The sequence below is a fragment of the Cololabis saira genome, chromosome 4 (assembly GCF_033807715.1).
Source record: "Cololabis saira isolate AMF1-May2022 chromosome 4, fColSai1.1, whole genome shotgun sequence".
Taxonomy (NCBI): domain Eukaryota; kingdom Metazoa; phylum Chordata; class Actinopteri; order Beloniformes; family Belonidae; genus Cololabis; species Cololabis saira.
The window spans coordinates 9,736,440-9,756,692 of record NC_084590.1 but is presented as its reverse complement, the minus strand read 5'-3'; the positions used below and the strand labels follow the sequence as shown (position 1 = coordinate 9,756,692).

General features: G+C 41.6%; 1 protein-coding gene across 1 annotated transcript in view; it reads left to right on the top strand.

The window, feature by feature from the left end:
* Positions 1-20,253, top strand: part of LOC133441472 (chloride channel protein 2-like) — a 171,951-nt gene that overhangs the window by 65,435 nt on the left and 86,263 nt on the right. Inside the window, 4 exon segments of the mRNA XM_061718798.1 lie at positions 3,122-3,172; positions 14,003-14,134; positions 14,351-14,479; positions 18,174-18,307. Of these exon segments, the coding sequence (XP_061574782.1) occupies positions 3,122-3,172; positions 14,003-14,134; positions 14,351-14,479; positions 18,174-18,307 (446 nt within the window).

The window sequence follows — 20,253 nt, the reverse complement described above, 5'->3', positions numbered from 1 at the left end:
GAGGAATGTTTCCAGTACCTTGTTGAATCTATGACACGAAGGATTGAGGTAGTTCTGAAGGCAAAAGGGGTCCAACCCGGTACTAGCAAGGTGTACCTAATGAAGTGACCGGTGAGTGTGTGGATGTATGCATTGATGTATGCAAATTAGCATAGAGTAAAGCTTAATTTTCTCAAAAACTGTCAATCACCTAATGAGGCTTTAATATAATTCTCGATGGGGAGGGGTCAAGATTATTTTATAAGAGGGCAAATGAGGCTTGAAACCTTTCTTTACTGCAAAGGAAAAAAATATTAGTTGGTAATTGTGTAGAAATTCTGTTGTTCGTATAAAAGATAAGTTGCCGTTTAAATGTCTCAAACATTTTATTGTGGTTTTCACACAACAAACGTTAAGGAGGAAACCCAAACCCACCGACTTCAGTCAGGTGAAAGAGTTCCAGAAACACAAACTTGAACCATTGTGAAGCCAAATCCACCAAGCATTGGATTGTTCACCCACTAATAGGGAACGTGAGCTTGGATTTAGACCGCTGTTTGACAGGCTATAAAACTATATACTGTATAGATAAAGTGACATTTATATTAAATATCAGTTAGTGTGTGTGTGTGTGTGTGTGTGTGTGTGTGTGTGTGGTTTTTGTCGAATTAATATTGCACATGTTGATATTAAAACAAAGATACACTTTGTATATATTATGCGGGTTAAATTTAATATATCATTACATAAGATGTTGTCATTCTTTGTAAGTCATTGGTACAGTATCAGGACTAATTTGGGCTGTGAATTTGAAAGTATATGCTACCAGTCAAAAGTGTTGACACCCTTTCCCATACAGAAGAATGGACAGGGGGAGATAAAGCTGCAGTATAGCTCAACAGTCAGAGAGGAAGCAGAACCGTGCTGCAACTGCAGTTTGATGGTAGCGCAGTACGACCGTCTCCTGTGTCTCTGCTGTCGACAGGCTTTGGTACAGCTGGAACCATGCAGCTGCAATGCTGGAACCAAACTTTTATTCCTGCCTCAGGGTTGGGAATAACGTGTCGGCATATATTTGTTACTGCTGATGTCTCTCACATGGAGATTGGGTGTTTTTAAACTTCAAAGGCAGAAAAGTTGCTATCCTCCTTTCTAAGTCAATTTGCACCCCCCCCTTTTTTTGTTCCGATCTGCATGTTTTTCAGCTCACTATTTTCAGAAGCTTTTGGTTTCCTTCTCTCCCTTAACTTTCTTCCTGCTAATCCATCATCCTTTCTACTGCCCTTTCCTCTCTCAACTTCCCCTGCTTCCTGTCCTGTGACCTGCATTTCTTCTCCCTTTTCTTCCTCCTCTCCTTTTCACTATCCCTTATCATATCTTCCATTTCTGCATCTCATCTCTCCCTCTCTCATTGCTTTGACCTCTCCCTCATTAATTCTTCTGTTTGTTCTGCTCTCTTCACTTCCCTCTTGGTCAGCAATCCATCACTTCTTCCCCTCCCTCTCCTCTGCAGAGTGTAAGCTGAAATGTAAGTGTTGGCGTGTGCTTTTCTCTTCCCCCATCCGAGCTTCATGTTCTGAGTTATGACTCTCTAATCATCAGTAAGCCCGGAGGCAATCCGCAACACGTACACATTTTTCCATACTTTGCAGATTTGTATCCGGACCTGGATGAAAGGGGGAAACCTTTTATCTTGTCATCGTTTTGAAGGAAAGTGTATCCGTGGGAGATGCACAAGGCAGCCCTCCTTTTGAACGCATCTTTCATTTAGTGATTGCTCGTGTATTTATGGTGCTGATCAGTCAGTTCCACCTCTTTCGTTTTAAATGTCATTTGTTTTTAAATGAACTTTGAAGTAAATTAGACTTTAATAACTGTCCGTCAAACCTGAAGGCATGACTGTCCAATAGCCGTGTTCTTCAACGCTCAGACCGACTGTTCTCCTTGTTTTAGATGTTTCCTTTCTCCAAATTCCCGACTGACATTGGAGAGTCATTGACATGTGTTGACCCTGATCACAAGCCGACAGTGATCCATCATGTGAATCAGGTGTTTTGGAGAAGAGAAGCATCTTTTAAGAAAAACTAAACAAAGCACTTTACATGGAAACCTGTCTACTATACTGATGATTATTATTATTGTAGCACAGCACTAGTGAGAGACCTCAGCATCAAGTGAATATATTTGAATTGATAAATTATTGCATTCCGGGCTTCAGCCCTCAGTTTCACATATAAAGAAATAAAGAACATTTTCCATTTCTCACTGGTTAGCCAGCAAGCTCACAATCCCATTCACTGTTTCAACTGGATTCTTCCTGTTCAGCAACAAAGTGGGGCCTGGAGTTTATCCCAGCTGTCATCGACTAAGGCGTGGTGTACGCCAGACTCAAATAATCAGGCACGCTTCCACTGAGACAATTTAGAATGACCAAAACACCTAATCTACATGCTTTTAGACTTGCATGGGGTGAAGATGGAAACCTCACGCAGAACGAGCCCAGCTGAGATCCAGCCTGGGGACTGCGTTGCTAATCACCACACAAGGTGCTGCCTGGGGGTGATCAAGATTCTACATTATTCCTGGGGATCTGTCCTATTTTCTTTCTTTTCAATATGAATTCAACTTGTTTAGGCTGAATTACTTTGCTGGGCAAATTAGAATGTTTTCAATCAAATCATAAATGGAGATGGTGAATGTGTCCAGAGCAGCAGATGAATTAAAGAATGACGCAAAGATTAAACAATTTTGTTAAGCTATGACCATAGCACCATGCTCACCGTGAACAGAAACGTTATCTATGTATCTTTCAGCCAATAATTTACCGATGTTCTTTGATTGCAAATACCAACAGTAACTCCAAAAGGGAGTTTTCATGGTGCATAGTGAATATGCCCCTTGATCTGTTGTCTGTTCCCTCACATTAGCATCACTCTTCTAACATGTTTCTTCTTCCCCTCATTCATATTCCCTTGATTTCTTATTCCTTTTTGTTCTGCTCCTCGAGTTTACGCAAGGCCCGGATCAATCCTGAACTATTCTTTTTTTCCGTTTTGAAGCAGGGATTGTGGTGAACTGCAAACACAGGGGAGCATTTCTTCTGCATTGTATAACGATGTTGTATGATCTGCTTGTTCTTTAGGATCAGGGTACCCGTATGTTCTGGAGGCTCCAGCTCGGGACTTTATTTCTGGTAAACCAATAAACAAACAACAAAATGTTGTTTTCCCAGTCTGCTGTGCCACCCACCACCTAGCGCTCAAACTCAGCTTTATGGTATTACAGCTGTACTACTCTATCATTAATCTTTACCAAGCAGTCATTAAGTGTTGCTGCCGTTTTTTAATACGTAAGAAAAGTCTCCTTTGCTTTTTAATGCATTAATGCTATCATCCTATTAAAAAATGTCACTGCAAACTTAACAGCCATGTTGGGAAATGGACTTCACTTATACGACTCATGCTGTATGTATAACATGCAGTCTCTATAAGCTCATTCTTTGGTTTTGTCTGTACAATCCTGTATGTCTTATGTCTGTGGGCAAAGAAAACAGTCCAGCAGTTCTTTTTAGTTAGCAAAACAACAAAATGACACTTGGCTCTGGGCATATTATTAATCAACAATAATCGGAAAAGAAATTCCTTTGTGTGCATATTATTTCTATTCTGCTGTGTTTGTGTCTAAAAGAGAGCAACTGTACCAGCCTAACCTTATTACAGCCAGCCTGGAGTCCTAATGGAAACCAATAAAGAGCTCTGCGTGTGCAGCTGTGCGTTTTTGTGTGAGAGAAAGGGGAGATGAATGACTCTGATTAGGCAACACAAGCTTCAGACAAGAATGATGATCAATGTACAGTAAGAACATGCATCACATCCTTATTCCTACTGGAAGTATCTCTATTTTCCTGTTCTCTCTGTTATGTAACTTGAAAACACTTGCACTTGTTCTTGCAAGGATAATGTTGGGTTTTCTTTGGTTCATATACCGTATGAACATATATACGGTGTCAGTTCTGAATACAGCAAAGGTGCTGGACTCTCTGCGGAAATGCTTTACAAACTAGTTACGCCTGGGTGTAAAAGTGTAAATCAGCACACTTGTATGCCTGCAGAGGACTGCAGAATGGAAGTGCTGACTCTGCAATGGTACAGCGTTGTGTGTGTGTGGGGGGGGTGTTTTGAGGGAGGTAACAGTGGAATACTATAGGGGAAAAAGAACAGAAGAAATGAATTGACGCAGAAGAGGAATGGAAGGAAGATTGGAAGTGAAATGAAGAGAAGGAAAAGTTGACAATGAAAAACTAAGAAAAAGATGAAAGGGCCTTGGTAGGCAAAGGTCTCGAGACAGGATGGATAGAATACATGATGAATGTTGACAGAAAAAAGGAGTAAAAAGATAGAATGAGAAGCATTGAGAGAGTGTCAGCAGCATGGTTCACAAGGCTGCCTTCCAGGAAATTAAATGTCTTACCTCTCCCCCGTGTGATCAGTCTAAACTGTAATACTTGCACACATTGAGGAAGTTCATGCTTTAACGCCAGTCTAACTTACCCACCCTTGTGCTGATGGACTGTTATTTTGACCAACAGTGTCTGCTTATCTTAGCTTTGTTGCCCCTTGGAGAATCATACTGCCCCTAATTTAGTGCCCTCATCCCAGTTTCAGAGCAACTTTATTTATTACCATCATCACTGATGTTGGAGGTTTTACTTAGAATCATAAAACAGAATAATTCCTTCAAACAATAACTTTTGAAATGATGCAAGTTTATTCAGATTTTTCTCATGTCTGGTTGAATCCTCTGTGATTATGGGCTGGCCCATTCCTTCCTGATGAAGGACAAAATACTAACTGTGAAACTGTTCTCCTTCTTTAATTAATGCTGGCCTATTTTATGCTGCAGGCAACTGCAGCATTGAAGACCTTTTATGATGATGTTAAAATGACCTAGCTTGGTGGTTTGCTAGTCTTTTTTTAATCAGTTTCAAATTACATTAACTCTGTGCAGTGGAGTTAACAATATAATTTAAAAGGTTGTTAATATATGGCTATCTACTTGTCTTTAACTAAGCTGAAATAGACTGAGGGGGTCAGTGTTTTTATGGCATTAGAGAAACACTTTATTGTTTTAATAGTAGCTCAAAATGGTGAAATTCACATGTGTCAATGATTTTGATTATAAATAAAGCTGGATGGGTGTGCATCTATGAGGTGTGAATACTGCCATAATTTGAAACTGAAAATTAGTTTTTAACCAGAAATAAATGTTTAAAACTCCAGAAAAAGGTTTTGAATCTTTGCAAGCATAATTTTGTACTTGCATTTTTATTTTTCACAAGTGCAACATGCATATTACAGAGTATCAGCCTCAGTTTCCGAGATCCAAACCTTTTGTTGCACCCTTGCTGTTTTTCAAGCATTACGTTTTGAAAGATCCGCATGTTCGTTTGTCTGGTACACCATGAGAAAACCAACAGAATAAAGTGTTGATACAAGCTTTATTATATCATGCACACTATTTTCCAAAACCACAGGGGTAGGAGAGGAATGCACATGGATCGATCCAGTGGTATTTATAATGAAAAAGGGGGTGTTTTGTATGTGAACCCACATCTGTGGAGCCAGCTGCAGGGAAAGAAAGGAGTGACTGCAACCACCAGTGTAGAATCTTATAGAAAAACCCTTCAAACCTTTAAACAATTTCATAAAATCTTAACAGTTTTCAGAGTTTCAAATATGGCACTGTTCTTCCACCACATTACGTTTGGGGGAAAAAAAGAAAGTGAAACCTCGTGATATGAGATCTGAAAACTTTGCAACTCTGCAACATTCACCTTCAGAGTTTTGTCCACACAGCCGCAAGGTTGAGATCACATGATATTTGGCATTTTTCTCTCGCTGCTTTTCGTTTGAAACTCTAGAAGATGAACCTCTGTTACAAGTTACAAGATTGTAATAAACACATTATGTTTATTTGTAAATTCTTGCTGACCCACTGATGAAATAACTCGATCATAAAAGCTCAGTTTTCAAATACACTTTTAAAAATGCAAACTGATGATATTTTGTTTAGCAATATCAACTGAATAATGGTCATTTAGTTTGTTATGTTCATATTGTGCACAGAATGGCTTTAAGATCTTATGAAGAGCCCCTTTGACACACCCATCCAGCTTTATTTGGTTTTATGACCAGTGTGAGCAATTTATAGCAGGTTAACTGTATAAAAATATCTATTTTAAAAACACTTCTAAGGTGCTCCCCACTCAAAATAATGATAAAATTAGCTATAAAACTGTTAAAAAAAATATTCTCGACCAGTAAATCCCCCAATTTGGTTGGCCAGCTGCGCTGCTGGTTTACTTTGCTGTAAAATATGAATTTAATTTGAAAAATAAATCTCCATGAAAGAAATATAAAATGTGAGCATATTTAATAAAGGGTATTGACATTAAAGCAACTCTTCAAAGACACTGCACATTATTGATTTGTACTTTTTGCTTCCTGTGTGATTATTGATTCCCTTTGAACCCATTGTTCCAGGAGTGGAGGTGACCTCAGAAATCAGTAGGTCGGGGAGAATCTGGCTGACTTTTAGGTTCCAACGACTCTAGGCCGGCAAGAGTTTGGGGAATTCATTGAAACAGTGAGGGGATAAAAAAAAAACTGTTGCCCTAAGACTCCACTGCATTCATTAAGGTGTAGGTGTGTGTGTGTGTGTGTGTGTGTGTGTGTGTGTGTGTGTGTGTGTGTGTGTGTGTGTGTGTGTGTGTGTGTGTGGAATGGGCCATATTTTACCGTTCACGATTGTGGCAGAGTGGAGTAGCTGCAGCCACTCAGGTGGATGGGAAACAGGTGTGTCCCATCAGCCTCTCCACTCTGCCAGCCTTGATAAGGACTGGGAGACTGCAGCTGGGGAGGTGGGAGACTGAGAAGCTGCTGCTGTGCCATGCTTGTGCACTGTGTGGTGATTTTGGTGAAACTGGTGAAATAAAGAAGGGTCTGCACGAAACGCCGTGTCCTCTCCATCCTTCGGTCGGGGCCCCGTAGCATCCACCCTGCTACATCTGGCGCCCAACGTGGGGCCCGAAGAATGGACGAGAGAGGCACGGAGCGGGCCCTGGACACGCTCGCCCGGGCCATGGCGGGCATGGCGGCCGCCTTCCGGGACCAGGGCGAGCGGCAGCTGGCCGCCATAGAAGCCCTGGTGGCCTCGGGGCGACCCACCCCTGCACCCCGTCTGAGGGCCGCCGCAGCAACGCGGGAGGAGCTGGCGGCGCCGCAGCTGAGAGGCCGGGAGGCAGAAGCTGCGGGCCGCCAAGCGACGGCTCCCGAGGCGACGGGACCCGCGGAGCGACCCATCCCTGCACCCCGTCTGAGGTTCGCTGCGGCAGCGCTGGTGGCGCCGCAGCTGAGAGGCCGTGAGGCAGAAGCTGCGGGCCGCCATGCGACGGCTCCGGGGATGGAGTCAGCGGCGGAGACGGAGACGGAGGGGGAGACGGAGGCGGAGTTGGCTGGGGAGGCGGCTGCGGAGGCGCAGCCGCCATCAGCGACGGCGGGGACGGAGGCGGACCACCAGCCAGAGCAGGGCTGCGTTGCGGAGGAGGAGGAGGAGGCGGTCCCGGAGGCGGACCGGCAGCTGGCGCAGGACTACACCACGGAGGAGGCGGTCCGGGGCGCACCGTGTGGCCCGAGGCCACCACGGGCCCGGCCAGAAGAGCGTTGTCCACGGCGACCGGGCCGACGCCGGGGTCGCCCCCCCCCGACCGTTGCGCTGGTCGGGCCGACGCCGGGGACGACCCCCCGACCGGGAAGCCCGGAGGGTTCCTCTCCCGCTCCGAGGGGGCGGGGGGGGGGAGTATGCTCGGCCGGAGGGACCCCGGCTCGAGTTTGTCGTTGGGGGTGTGTGGCAGAGTGGAGTAGCTGCAGCCACTCAGGTGGATGGGAAACAGGTGTGTCCCATCAGCCTCTCCACTCTGCCAGCCTTGATAAGGACTGGGAGACTGCAGCTGGGGAGGTGGGAGACTGAGAAGCTGCTGCTGTGCCATGCTTGTGCACTGTGTGGTGATTTTGGTGAAACTGGTGAAATAAAGAAGGGTCTGCACGAAACGCCGTGTCCTCTCCATCCTTCGGTCGGGCCCCCGTAGCATCCACCCTGCTACAACGATATACCGTCAAAAAAATTCCCCACGATAAGAATTTGTCATCTCGTGGTAAAAAGGATAAATTCCCATTGATGACGTTTTTGTGTAAAGCTGATTTATGGTTCTGAGTTAAATCCATGCACAACGTACGTGAAAGAAAGAATGAAAAATTCCCATTGGTGTAGTTTAGTAGCAGTATTCTTTTAGAGCAGTGATTTGGCTCCAAAGACTGAATGTGGTGATAGATTTATAGTTAAAAAAGTGGAGTTGAATTGGTATTTTTTTTATCGTCATTTTTATCGGGATAAATACCAGAAATTATCGTGATAAATCTTTTAGTCCATACAGCCCATCCCTAGTGGGAATCACTTAAGCCCCACCCAGGCGTAAAAGACGTAAAAGGTGAAGTATACCCTGAAACAAAACCTTTCTAAAAGATTTACAATAAGCAGTCCATGGGTCTTTCCTGTTTTAATTTTCTCATTTTATTATGGGCTACACTGACATAGAACTTCACCTGTAGATTATTTTGTGCCATGGTGTTTTCCCGATGAAATATGGTATTCCAAAAGGTATATTAGAGGGAAATGGTTGCTTGTAATTTTGAAACAGAAACCTCATTTGCTTCCTCAACATCTGTGCCGCTTTAATGGGAAAATACTTTTATATTGTTAACTGTGCTTCTTTTTAGCTGAGAAAAATTAAGCATTTGGGCTTGTGGACTGCAATGTTGCTCCCAAAGGAAATGTTAAACACACATCCTTAACATCCCAAGTTTATTGGGGATACCAAGCTGTTTTTGCATAATAACTTAGCTGATTAGTGCCAGCCTGTGTGCATGTGCACCATTACACCTCATTAAGAAGACACGGCGCTGCAGCCGTAAGACCGCTGCTGCAACAGTCGTTGATTGAGCGCAAGACAAGACGCTTTGTCTGCTCGCTTGGGACCGAGGCAGAGACTGTTGCAGAACATTTACATAAACATCACCGCCCTTTACATCTCATTAGCATAGAGAACACATCAACATGAATAAGGGTGCATAGGAGGAATGGATTGACAGATTAATTAATAGATTAACAGGGAGAACGGGAGGGGAGAGCAAGATGGAGATGTTGCAGTTGGAGCCTTCTGAAAATGCAGCTACCCTCATTAAGCACCAAAGCAAACTTTTACCGAGGCAATGTTCATACCTGTCAAGTTTTGGATTTAAAAATAAGGTACATTTTCCGCCATCCGCTGTCCCACCAGCTCAACCGAGGTCCAGGATTACATTTTAAGACAGGTTTACAATAAATCTAAAATAACTACCTGTCAACCACTTACAAACTACAATTATGTGCTCATAGCCTGACAGGCCGACCTTTTGTTGATATTGTAATGTTTGTTTGTAATTCCTATAATAGAGCCTAAATGAAAACACAAAAGGGAATTAAAGCACATGTATTTATTTTAAATGATTTCAGTTTATATACACATTGATTGTCTTCAAGTGAAACGTTTACATTTAGTTTTAATTTGTCATTTTCACTCATGTGGCTCTCTGGCCTTCACTGATGATACAGATGCATGTTTCTGAGCTTCCAGCTGGTGCTGCTGACGGGGGGAAGGACATCGGTCCTTCCCCCGTGAGAGACACTAAAATAGCAGTTACAAATCTTTCAGAACACGTAACTAAGCCCCATCCTGTCATTTCCTCCAGGTTCTACATCTTTAGTGTTGTTGTCTTCTTCGTTTAGATCACACAATCGCTCCTACTTCTGCTCCAGGTGCTGAATTGTTATGGAAAAGAAATCAGGCCAAGTTGAGTCGAACCGAGCTGAGATGAGTAGAGCTGAGTAGGAACTAGTGGAAAAGTGCCATTAGTGTCAAAACACAAAGCCAAGTATGTCTTTTTTTTTTTAATCTAAATTGTTGAGTTTTCACTACAAACTGCTAATGTGAAGTTTAAAAGACATCTAGTCTTCATCAACAGGAGAATTTCCTTGTTCTTTCAGTGCGTCTCTATCATGTACCCTGGTTTACTTCGGTGTTGATATTGACTGCTAAATTTCTGGAATACTCTTAAGTTTTTATCATCAGCAAGAGTGGTTTTATTTTAGTCACAGGCTTTTTAAAAGAAAAACGAAGCATGTACCCACACTTGCATGCAATTTCTTAATACCAGTCCAAGATGTTAGATGCACTGTGTATCCAAGGCAACCAAATGAGTCCCCGCAGGCATGTGGGCATTATGTCTTTTGGTGAGGAAAGTCAGCAAGAGGGCATGCAAGAATGAAAAGAAGTGGAGGGAGAAAGATGAGAGTGCAAAGAAAGAAATGACTGTGGAAGGGAGGAGTGGAGGGCTGGAGATAAGGCATGAGAGCGAGAGGAGGAGATTAAAGGTAAAGTCAGAGGCTGAATGTGATTAGGAGCGGGGGGGGGGGGGGGGGTAGTAGAGTGGGGAGGGTGATTACAAGATGCAAGTCGGAAGGCAATGACAGTAGCATGCTGCTTATTGCATGCATGAAGAATAAAGACGGCAACTGTTCTGCAGGAGCTGGATCTTATGGCAAACCGTTTTAATATTTAACAGCTAGACTGGATATGTGTTGCAGATATCCGCAATTCAATTCTTCCTAGTCAAAAAGAACATTTCAGATATCTACAATTACGTTCTTCCTATCCATAATTGTAATTTCAGATATCAACAACGTCATTCTGCCGAGGACAAATGACATTTGCCATTCATGTGTGTGGGGTTTCTAATTACAGATATCTAAAATTCAGTTGCAGATATCCGCAATGTGAATTACAGATATATGTAGACTTACGACTAGCTGTAATTCCAGTTTCAGATATCTACAATTTAATTCTGACTGGTCATAATTCCAGTTCAAGATATCTTTAATTCCCCTCAATTCAACTACATCGTCCTTTTTAGTTATCTTAAATGAAGTTTGGACTAGTCAGAAGAAAGTTGTAGATATCTCAAACTGGAATTACGAATAGTCATAATTTAATTGTAGATATCTATAATGAAGTTATAGATATCTTGGAATTAATTTTAATTTGAGATATTTCAAATTGGAGATATCTTTAACTTCCATTCTGTCTAGTCAAAATGTAATTACAGATATCAATTCTGACTAATCACAATGTAATTAGGACTACCGGTAGTCAAAATGCAGTTGTAGATATCTGTAATGTTAATTCCGGATAGTCAAACTTAGCCATTACATGTTAAAACGGCAGATTCTGCAGGATGTGCACACAGGAAAAAAGCAATACCAGCACACGCTCAGCTTAACTAAATTACACCTTCAAAGAGACAAGATCACGCTACTGTCTGGTAGAAAAAAAACAAGCTGTCTAGAAGTACAAAAAAGCCCATTCTCGCCATGATCTTAGACACACACACAAGCATGCATTTACATGGACTAGTGTCTTGATGACAGAAGGGGTCCGAGAACACAGCCAGCCCGTGGGTGAGATGACGCATGTACACACACATATAACACCATCATGTAAGTCTAAATATACACATGTAAAAGCTCCTCTCTTCAACTAGTTGCATAAGTGTCTGCGATGTGATGGAAAGCAAAGGAAAATGTGTGTGTGTGCTTGAGAGAGCGCCTGTCACCGCTTTGGCTAGCATGTGTGTGCGAGACGGCTCCTCGAGGTGTTAATTAGGGAACGCTCGCATCTATGTGTTTCTGCAATTTGCTTCTCCAGCACTTCTCGTTCACCTCCCGGCCTCTCTGATTGTCTGCATCTTTTTTTTTTTTTTTTATCCCCGTCTGTGAATCAGAGATTTTAAAAATCTTTACAGTTTGATATTTTAGCTCAATTTGTTTCCCCTCCTTCTGTTTTGTATTTTATCTTCTTTTTTTTTTTTTTTACAACAAATAGGACAGACAAAGAGAATGAGAGGGGGAGAAATGGATGTGGTTAAGAAGTCTTACGGAACATGGTTACCGAGTTGCCTTGATAGAGGAGCTTGAGTTAGCAACAGAACCCTCTCCCCCAAAGGCTTCGCTGATTGTCACAATGTTAGTCAAGTAATCCGATAATGTTCTGAAATTGCCCCTAGATGGTTTCAAATCCTGTCTTTTAGCCATGCTTGTGCAACGGTAGCTGTTCAAGCTGTATAGTAGTACTCCATCTTCTGGATGCATTGTCGAAAGGAAGGTAGATTCCAGTTCATTAGTTTGTTAGCTACCACCATTCCTTAGAGTTGATCAGTTTGCTTACATTGTGGTAGTTCAGAGGGTTTTGAAGAGCTTCCAGAGATGGCCAGGTCATGGAGCTGAGTATGAGTATGGATGTGCTAGTGAAGCCTCAGCTGTGTGGCACCTATCACAATCAGACGAATAAAGCCCTCCGTGTAAGACTGAATTAGTCAGAGGCCAGAGCTAATGGAGCCGTGGTGAGTTCGACACAGTTCTTCTCAGCCACTTCACAATTCAAATACTAGGCCCAATCTTCCCTAGACGATCGTAGAACAAACTTCAACTTGGTCTGTGATGTGGAGGATGAAAAAGGTATTTGAAAATAGAGTAATTGTTGGAAGTCAAGTCAAAATCTGTGTACCAGTATCCCTCGCTAACCCAGCGCCTGATTTGAAGACGAGGTCATGTGAGTGTAGGACGTTGTACATGGGTCGGAATTGAATAGGTCTGCGAAAGATCTGATCCCCGTGAACACTGCATCCTGTTTGCCATTTTAAAGCATATGGTTCTGGCCTTTACAGAGAGCTAGGAGCGTTTTGAGACATTTTGTAAATTCTTTTAAAGAATTTTGATTTTTATTTACTATTAGGATAAAACAAAAGAGCAGTAAATGTGAATTTTGACTGAAGACATAATTTTCATTGTTTGTTTAAGGGATGTGCCAACTTTCTTAGGTGTATTTTAAAACCTAAGTAAATAAACCTCAATAAAACAGTTTCAGTTATTGTACAATTCATAATGTGATGAATGTGATGTCCTGATCACGTTCAGCCCTGTATTCTTGAGCTGTGGGCAGAAAACAGGCTGAAAGTTACATAAACATCTGTTCTTCACACTGGCTGTGAGCTATGAGAAGAGAAGCTGTGAGTCTCACTTACTTGCAAGGGAGAATATGGGAAATATGGATTGGCCTTGGAGGAAGAGCAGAGAGGAAGTGTGGGTAAACAATGGGTAATATAAACCATGATGTGCACTTTGCAATGAGTCATCATCAAACTGATGGTCGGACCTAGCCATTAGTCATGGTTAGTAACTGCGTATGCCTCACACCAAATATCATACAGTTTATAACTGAAACTGACTTATATTCACACTGTATTGTTTTCCTTTGCTTAATGGTGAGTATAACAGATATGAATGTGCTTCGGACACTGGGTTTGTGGTGTGTATTTGTGTGTAAGCTTTGTGTTTTTATTTTTTCGTATTTCTATTTGCTATAACTTTTGTTCTTGGAATTTCCTATACAGTAATTTCTGCTTATGACTTAATATAACTTTTCCTCCGCAGTCTCTTCTGGTATGGGTAACATATTAACACGGTAATGATTTATTTTGTGAACATTTTTTTGTCATAACTGCTACTGCAAAAGCATCATGTTTGCACAAGGAGCATAACAAATGTGTTTTTGTTGTTATTATGCATTACTGACCTTGTTGTTGTTCTTGTTAGTCACATTCTCAAATCCTAATCAGTCCTGTAGCCTCTTTGTCAGTTTCAGCGGGTTGCGTGTATGAGCCTGCGGTTGAGATTGATCTGTTTGTTTATCCATCATATAGCATTTGGGAGTATTTATTTCTTCTTAGTATTTCACTATCTGAATGGAAACAGAACTGATATATAGGCAATGCACTTCCTTTTAACACGTTGTGTTTTCCTGGCGTCCCTGTAGTTTGCACAGTTCGCTGTCAGAAGTTCCTGATATCTCGAGTCGGGGAGGACTGGATCTTCCTCATCCTGCTGGGACTGGTCATGGCCCTGGTCAGCTGGGTGGTCGACTTCTGCATCGCCATCTGCCTTCAAGGTGAGGAAGCCAATGACAGAATGAGATATTATGCATTCAGAATGGAGAACGGTGTTGGAGACACCAAAATGCTAGCACATGTATCTTCTGTCTAGTGCTTCAAGTGTGCGCATCAGCTCTTCAAAATGCGCATGCTTTCCTTCCCTGGAGGTCCCTGCTGCTGCATTCATGTGATTCTGGCTTACATGTCTGGCCTGGCTTTGTGTGTCCCTACAGCACAGAAGTGGATGTACGGGGGTCTGGACAGCAATGTCTTCCTGCAGTATCTGGCTTGGGTCACTTACCCTGTAGTCCTCATCACCTTTTCTGCCGGCTTTACCCAGATCCTTGCCCCACAAGCTGTTGGTATGAACTCACACACAGTGGAACATGCTCTCAGGACATTCATGCATCTATGCATTTAACCTTTGATAGAAATAAACACTCAATATGCTATTATAACCACATGAACCCGGCAAGACAAGGCAAGTTTATTCGTATAGCACAATTCAACACAAGGTAATTCAAAGTGCTTCACATCAACATTAAAAGCTGCAAGACACAATTAAACAGTAAATAACAAATAAAATGAAATAAAATGATTGTTTAGACAGAATCCCCTTAATTCTAGCAATGTTTTTTAGGTGGTAATAGGCAGATTTAGTGATAAACTTTTAGATGGCTGTTGAAGTTCAGGTCTGAGTCAATAATTACACCAAGATTTCTGGCTTGATTTGTAGCTGTCAATGACATGGAGCCAAGGTGAGCGCTGATCTTTTCCCTTTCATTTTTAGGGCCCAAAATGATCTTTTCTGCATTTAGCTGGAGAAAATTCTGGCACATCCACTAATTGATTTGATGAATACAGTTACCCAATGAGATCAGGGGACTGTAGTCATGTGGTGACACTGAAATATAGAGCTGTGTGTCATCGGCATAAGTATGGTAGGAAATGTTGTGGTGTTCCATAATCTGAGCTAGGGGTAACATATAGATGTTGTAATAAAAACTGCCAGTATACATTGGGTTATTGTTCCTTAAGTCAGGATCTGGCCTTTTTCCTAAATCATATTGGTTACGTTTGGTTTTGTGGTTCATACTTAGTATATGACTGAAAGGTTTAAAAAATATGTAAAATAATTCTCAGGTCCCTATAGTCAGTATAGTTTTAGAGTTAGGTAATAAATCACAATTTTCAATTCATCTCTGTAGCGGATCCAGGAAATGATTTAGGGTCAAATCTGGTATGATATACACAAAAGTTTTTTCACACATGCGCTGTAGCCCTGAAATTTCCCACACGTCTCAAGTTTGTATTATTTAAGAACACAAACTTGATGACATTTGCTCCCAAGCTGCCTGCCAAGAAGTCTGGAAAATCAGTGAGTGCAGCACTGTGTGACAGCAAATACGCTGAGGCACCTAATATTAGCCAGTATGTGGGTGTGCTGCTGCGAGCTGTATACAAGGTATTTGTACGATCATGAAAGTCCCTGGGGAGTGTCATTCACTGCAGTCCTGTCCACTGCATCACTACCAGTGGGATAAACGTGAAAAAACGACTCAAGGGAATCACAGTAAAGGTCATTGTGGAATGTCCCACTGAATCATTTCCTTAAGAATTTAATAATTCTTTAGTAATTTAATATAAATCATCGGTTCCTGAATTTGGCAATTCAGTCTCTCAAACAGTGGTCTGATTGTCAGGTAGTCAGTAAGCCAGGTGATTTTTGATGCATCCACCTGTATCTTCTGGAGTTTCCTACGTAGTAATGCAGGCTGGATGGTGTTAAACATGGAGGAACATGATCCTCACAGGGCGGCCTGCTTCATCCAGATGAGTGTGGGTTCATTGAAGCAGGTCTACGATAGCATCTTCAACACCAACCCCATGTCAATAACCGTGGATTCACACCAAAAGCGTCACGGGCATAGGCGTCCGGCTGCCATTCATCTTCTATGAAAGCGCCATGTGAGAGGCATTGGAGCTGTCCAGAGCGTCAATTTGAAGTTGAGAAATCTCAACTTTATGCAAATGAGCAGCAGCGACGCAGAGGCAGCGTCCAATCACAGACCGGGATTCCCGAAGCAAGAAGCCTCAATGCAGATTGTACTTTCATGTACACACAAACGTACACTCATTCACATGCGTACAGAAGCAGAGCTGTGCACTAACAAACTTATTTTATCAGGAATTCATATATTTCATCCAGCAAACTGACATTTATTCTGATTTGACTGCCGTTTTTACCTGAACTGCTCATGTGAAACACGTATCTGATGGTTGACGAGCTGGATGGTCCGAACTATTTTATTTGCTACGTCGATCCAACGCAAAATAATAATAAAAAAAATTGCTTATTAATCACAAAACACAGTTTAAACAATATGACCAAATCTGCTACGACGACGTGTGTCAGTGTTCACCGCAGACAGACTGCAGCTTCACCGGGACCAACGGTTCTGATGGTTGCTGTTGATCCGCGGACCAACCTTGTTAAGGAGCATCAAACTCACGGTTTTCTATGCGGAAATAACGCTAAAATATAAAGAAGGCTTCCCAAAGTGTGATCCATGGTGAAATAGGAAACTGAAGATGTGCAGCTATATATAGATATATGTAAACTATATGCACTTTGTTCCCTCTGGTTCTGCAGCGCAGCTTGAAGCCCCGCCCACTGCAGGCGTCTGCAGACTTTAGTAAGCAGCGATGCAGGCGTCCTGAGCCTCTGCAGGCGTTTTTTTTGATGCTTTCGGTGTGAATCTAGGGTTAGTTGTTTATTCAGGTGGCCCAGGAAAAATCTGCCCAGGGGCTTCCATGATGTGGGATTATCAGGCTCCAGGGAGTGTAAGTGGAGCGGGGCCCAGCGTCTCCTGATGTGGTAGGAGACGATGATGGAGCAGCAGCAGGACCTACGGCTGAGGTGGTAGATGAGACAGCTGAGCTGTGACAGGGAAGCCCCGGGTCCAGGGAGGCTGGGAGGTCTATTTGACTGGGGACAGGAGAGGAGGATGTTGTTTCTGAATGAATCTTATTCATCCCTGACTACTCACTTGTTGTCTCTCATCTTGACATTCAGTTGTTTTTGTGCTCAATGTCTTTGTGACACTGTGTCACCCAACTTCTACTTGGAGAAAAGCCACTCTGACATTATACTGCAGGCTATTTTGTCAGACTTGGGGCTTGATTCTCTCCTCACTGATGGCCAGTGGTCAGGTGCTAAAGCAGCAAATCCCAAATCATGTAACTCCCTCCACCAGACTTCACTGCTGGGATAATGTGTCACTGTTGGTAAACTGTACCGTGTGTAAATCATATAGAGCTCAGTATTCTCCCCATATAACTCAATTTCATTTGACTGAATGTCTAAGAACTGTAAGATAACTTTATATCCCTTTCCAGAATTATGCACACTGTATAAACTTCTCTTGATGTCCATAAGATCTTCATAGATCAAATTTTTGCAAAGCGTGATTCACACCAGCAGATCCTTCTCAGAATATGTCTTATCAAAATAGCGCTTAACCACATCTCTAAACTAATTTTATAATCTGCCTCCAGTTATGCAAACTGCAGAGTTCAATTATCTTTCATATGAAGTCATTAATTCTATGTTCACTTATCGTTTCCGCTGGCGCTGTGAATGCTGACTGGATGTGTTCAATAGATGCATGAGAAATCACAATTCTGTGGTATCAGCTTAACCACATTTATTATTGTGACTTGAATGAAGATCAGATCACTTGTAATCCCAACGGGTTCACAAGCGGCTTCTTCTCCTTTCTGTATTGTTTAATGTATTTGTACTGAAGAAGATCAGGCTTTAAATAGTAAATATTTTGGAAAAAGAGGCGATGTCTTGCATTTATTATTATTTGGGTATTGAATTTGAGAATTTAAATCAAACTCTGTTCAGTCTAAATTACTCAGGTTGGTAAACTCTACTATCAGTGAATCTACTACTCCAGTACACATGTGGTGAGGAATATTTAAAGTTGGGAAGAGTAAATGTTGATTTTTCTCTCAATGCTGACTGTCGGCATCTTGTCTTCACTGCAGGATCTGGTATTCCAGAGATGAAAACTATCCTGCGAGGTGTAGTGCTGAAGGAATACCTCACCTTCAAAACTTTTGTGGCCAAAGTCATCGGCCTGACCTGTGCTCTGGGCAGCGGCATGCCCCTGGGGAAGGAGGTAAAACTCACATGCATCCACTCAAATCAGCCAAGTGCACATTGAGAGGAACATTTAGATGTAACTAGGTCTGAACCTGTAACATTAACCAAAGGATTTTATATGAAACTATGGGCAGCATAGCTTAAAAAAAAGGAATGAATGAGAGATGTATTCATAAAAAAAAACCCATTCTATAGTTGTAAACAACATTTCAGTAAATATGTATTTGCTTGCAAAGTTATATTTAAAAAACATCATGAAGTCTTGCAGGCTTTAATGCATAAATTCATGTAGATTTCATAATTTATAACTTAAATGTATTATGGATACCCTTGATTTCAGTTGCAATTAAACTTTTCCTTTTCAAAGGAATGTAGGTTCCCGGTCAGTCTTTGTATTTCTCTCATGCATAGCCGTTTATCTTGGGGTGCTTTTAAACCCTGCTCCTTTCCTCCAAATCATTTGATAACAAACATGTCGGGTTTCAGCTTGATTCCATTACTTTTCAGAAATCTAAATATCTCGGTTCAGGTTGTGAAAGATTGTCCTCATTTCCTACTGTTCAGATGTCTCTGTAGAATAAACAAAAATGTAAATGCAGCAAGAAGATCCTCTGTTGTGGAATGTACTGTTATACTGCTTGCCCCATGTGATATTTTAACATTTTTATATTGATGTTGTATCTAGCGCATTTTCTTTATACTGATGATTCTTTTAGTTGCTTCTGTTTACCACTCTTGATAAAAGCTTCAGTTGTAAAGTGAAACGGGGTTAAGGCCAATAAGCAAAGAGAGGAACATTTTAATGGGCTCAAATCCCTAATAAATAGCAAAAAAAGAGGAAGAAGAAACAGAACAGGGTTTTACATGCATTAATCTCACAGAACTCACTGTTTGATTTAATTCAGTGTTAATCCCACTAAACTGGAAATCTATGTTTCATTTAATGCCCCAAACCATATAATTCTGGTCTTTTAAATGCACTTTTTTGTTCCTTTTTTCATTCTTTCAGTCATAAGATTGGAATAAAGAGCACTTCTTTTTGGTGTCTCATTCAAACAGGTGCACATTGGACAGGTCGCCAGTCCATTGCAGGGCCACACATACAGAACCGAGCATAAACACGCTCGCTCACCCATATACCCATGGGCAATTTAGAATCACGTCCTACCGGGGTCCAGCAGTCAAACCAGGAACTTCCTTGCTTTGAGGCAACTAGCCAATAACCCACTGTGCTGCTCCAGACCAAAATATGGCACTTTTCCTCTAGTACCTACTCAGCCCGACTTGACTCACCTTGCCTTTGTCTCTTTTCAATACCCAGATCAGAAGTAGGAGGGTTGGAGCGAAGCTGCTGTCACGTATTTGATTGTGCAACACAGACGAAAAAGACCCACTCTGGCTATTGTGGTCCTTCACCGCACGATAATCGCTTTTTAACTTTTTCAGTTTGTCTCAGCACTGCTGAAAAGTCAGTTTGTAGCCGTGAGCAGACATGGACTGAGAAAAGCTCCTGTTGTATATTTTTTAGTGATGCACCGAAATGAAAATTTGTGGCCGAAACCGAAAATGATAATAAACACTTGGCCGAATACCGAACAATACCGAATATGGTTCTTCGCAGTTTTTCATTTATTTTGCCAATTTTTTCACCACTGCATAAATCAAATAAATTTGATTTAGGCATGCTTTTAAAAGAAAAAAATCTTTTACAAAATTACAAGGTAGAAAACATTTGTTGAACATAAAAAACTGAAAATGTTTTAAATATTCCAGCAGACATTATACCAGCAAAGAACAATAACTTAAATTAGCAAAATAAATGTTTTGGCCATCTTTGAGCTTATGTTAGGCTTAACTGACTGAACATTGTAACATAGGCCTTAAAACAATAAAAATGCATTAAAGCGCTCAGGGTTTTTTATCATTTCAAATTATAAATCAAACTTGTAGCTGAAAGACTTT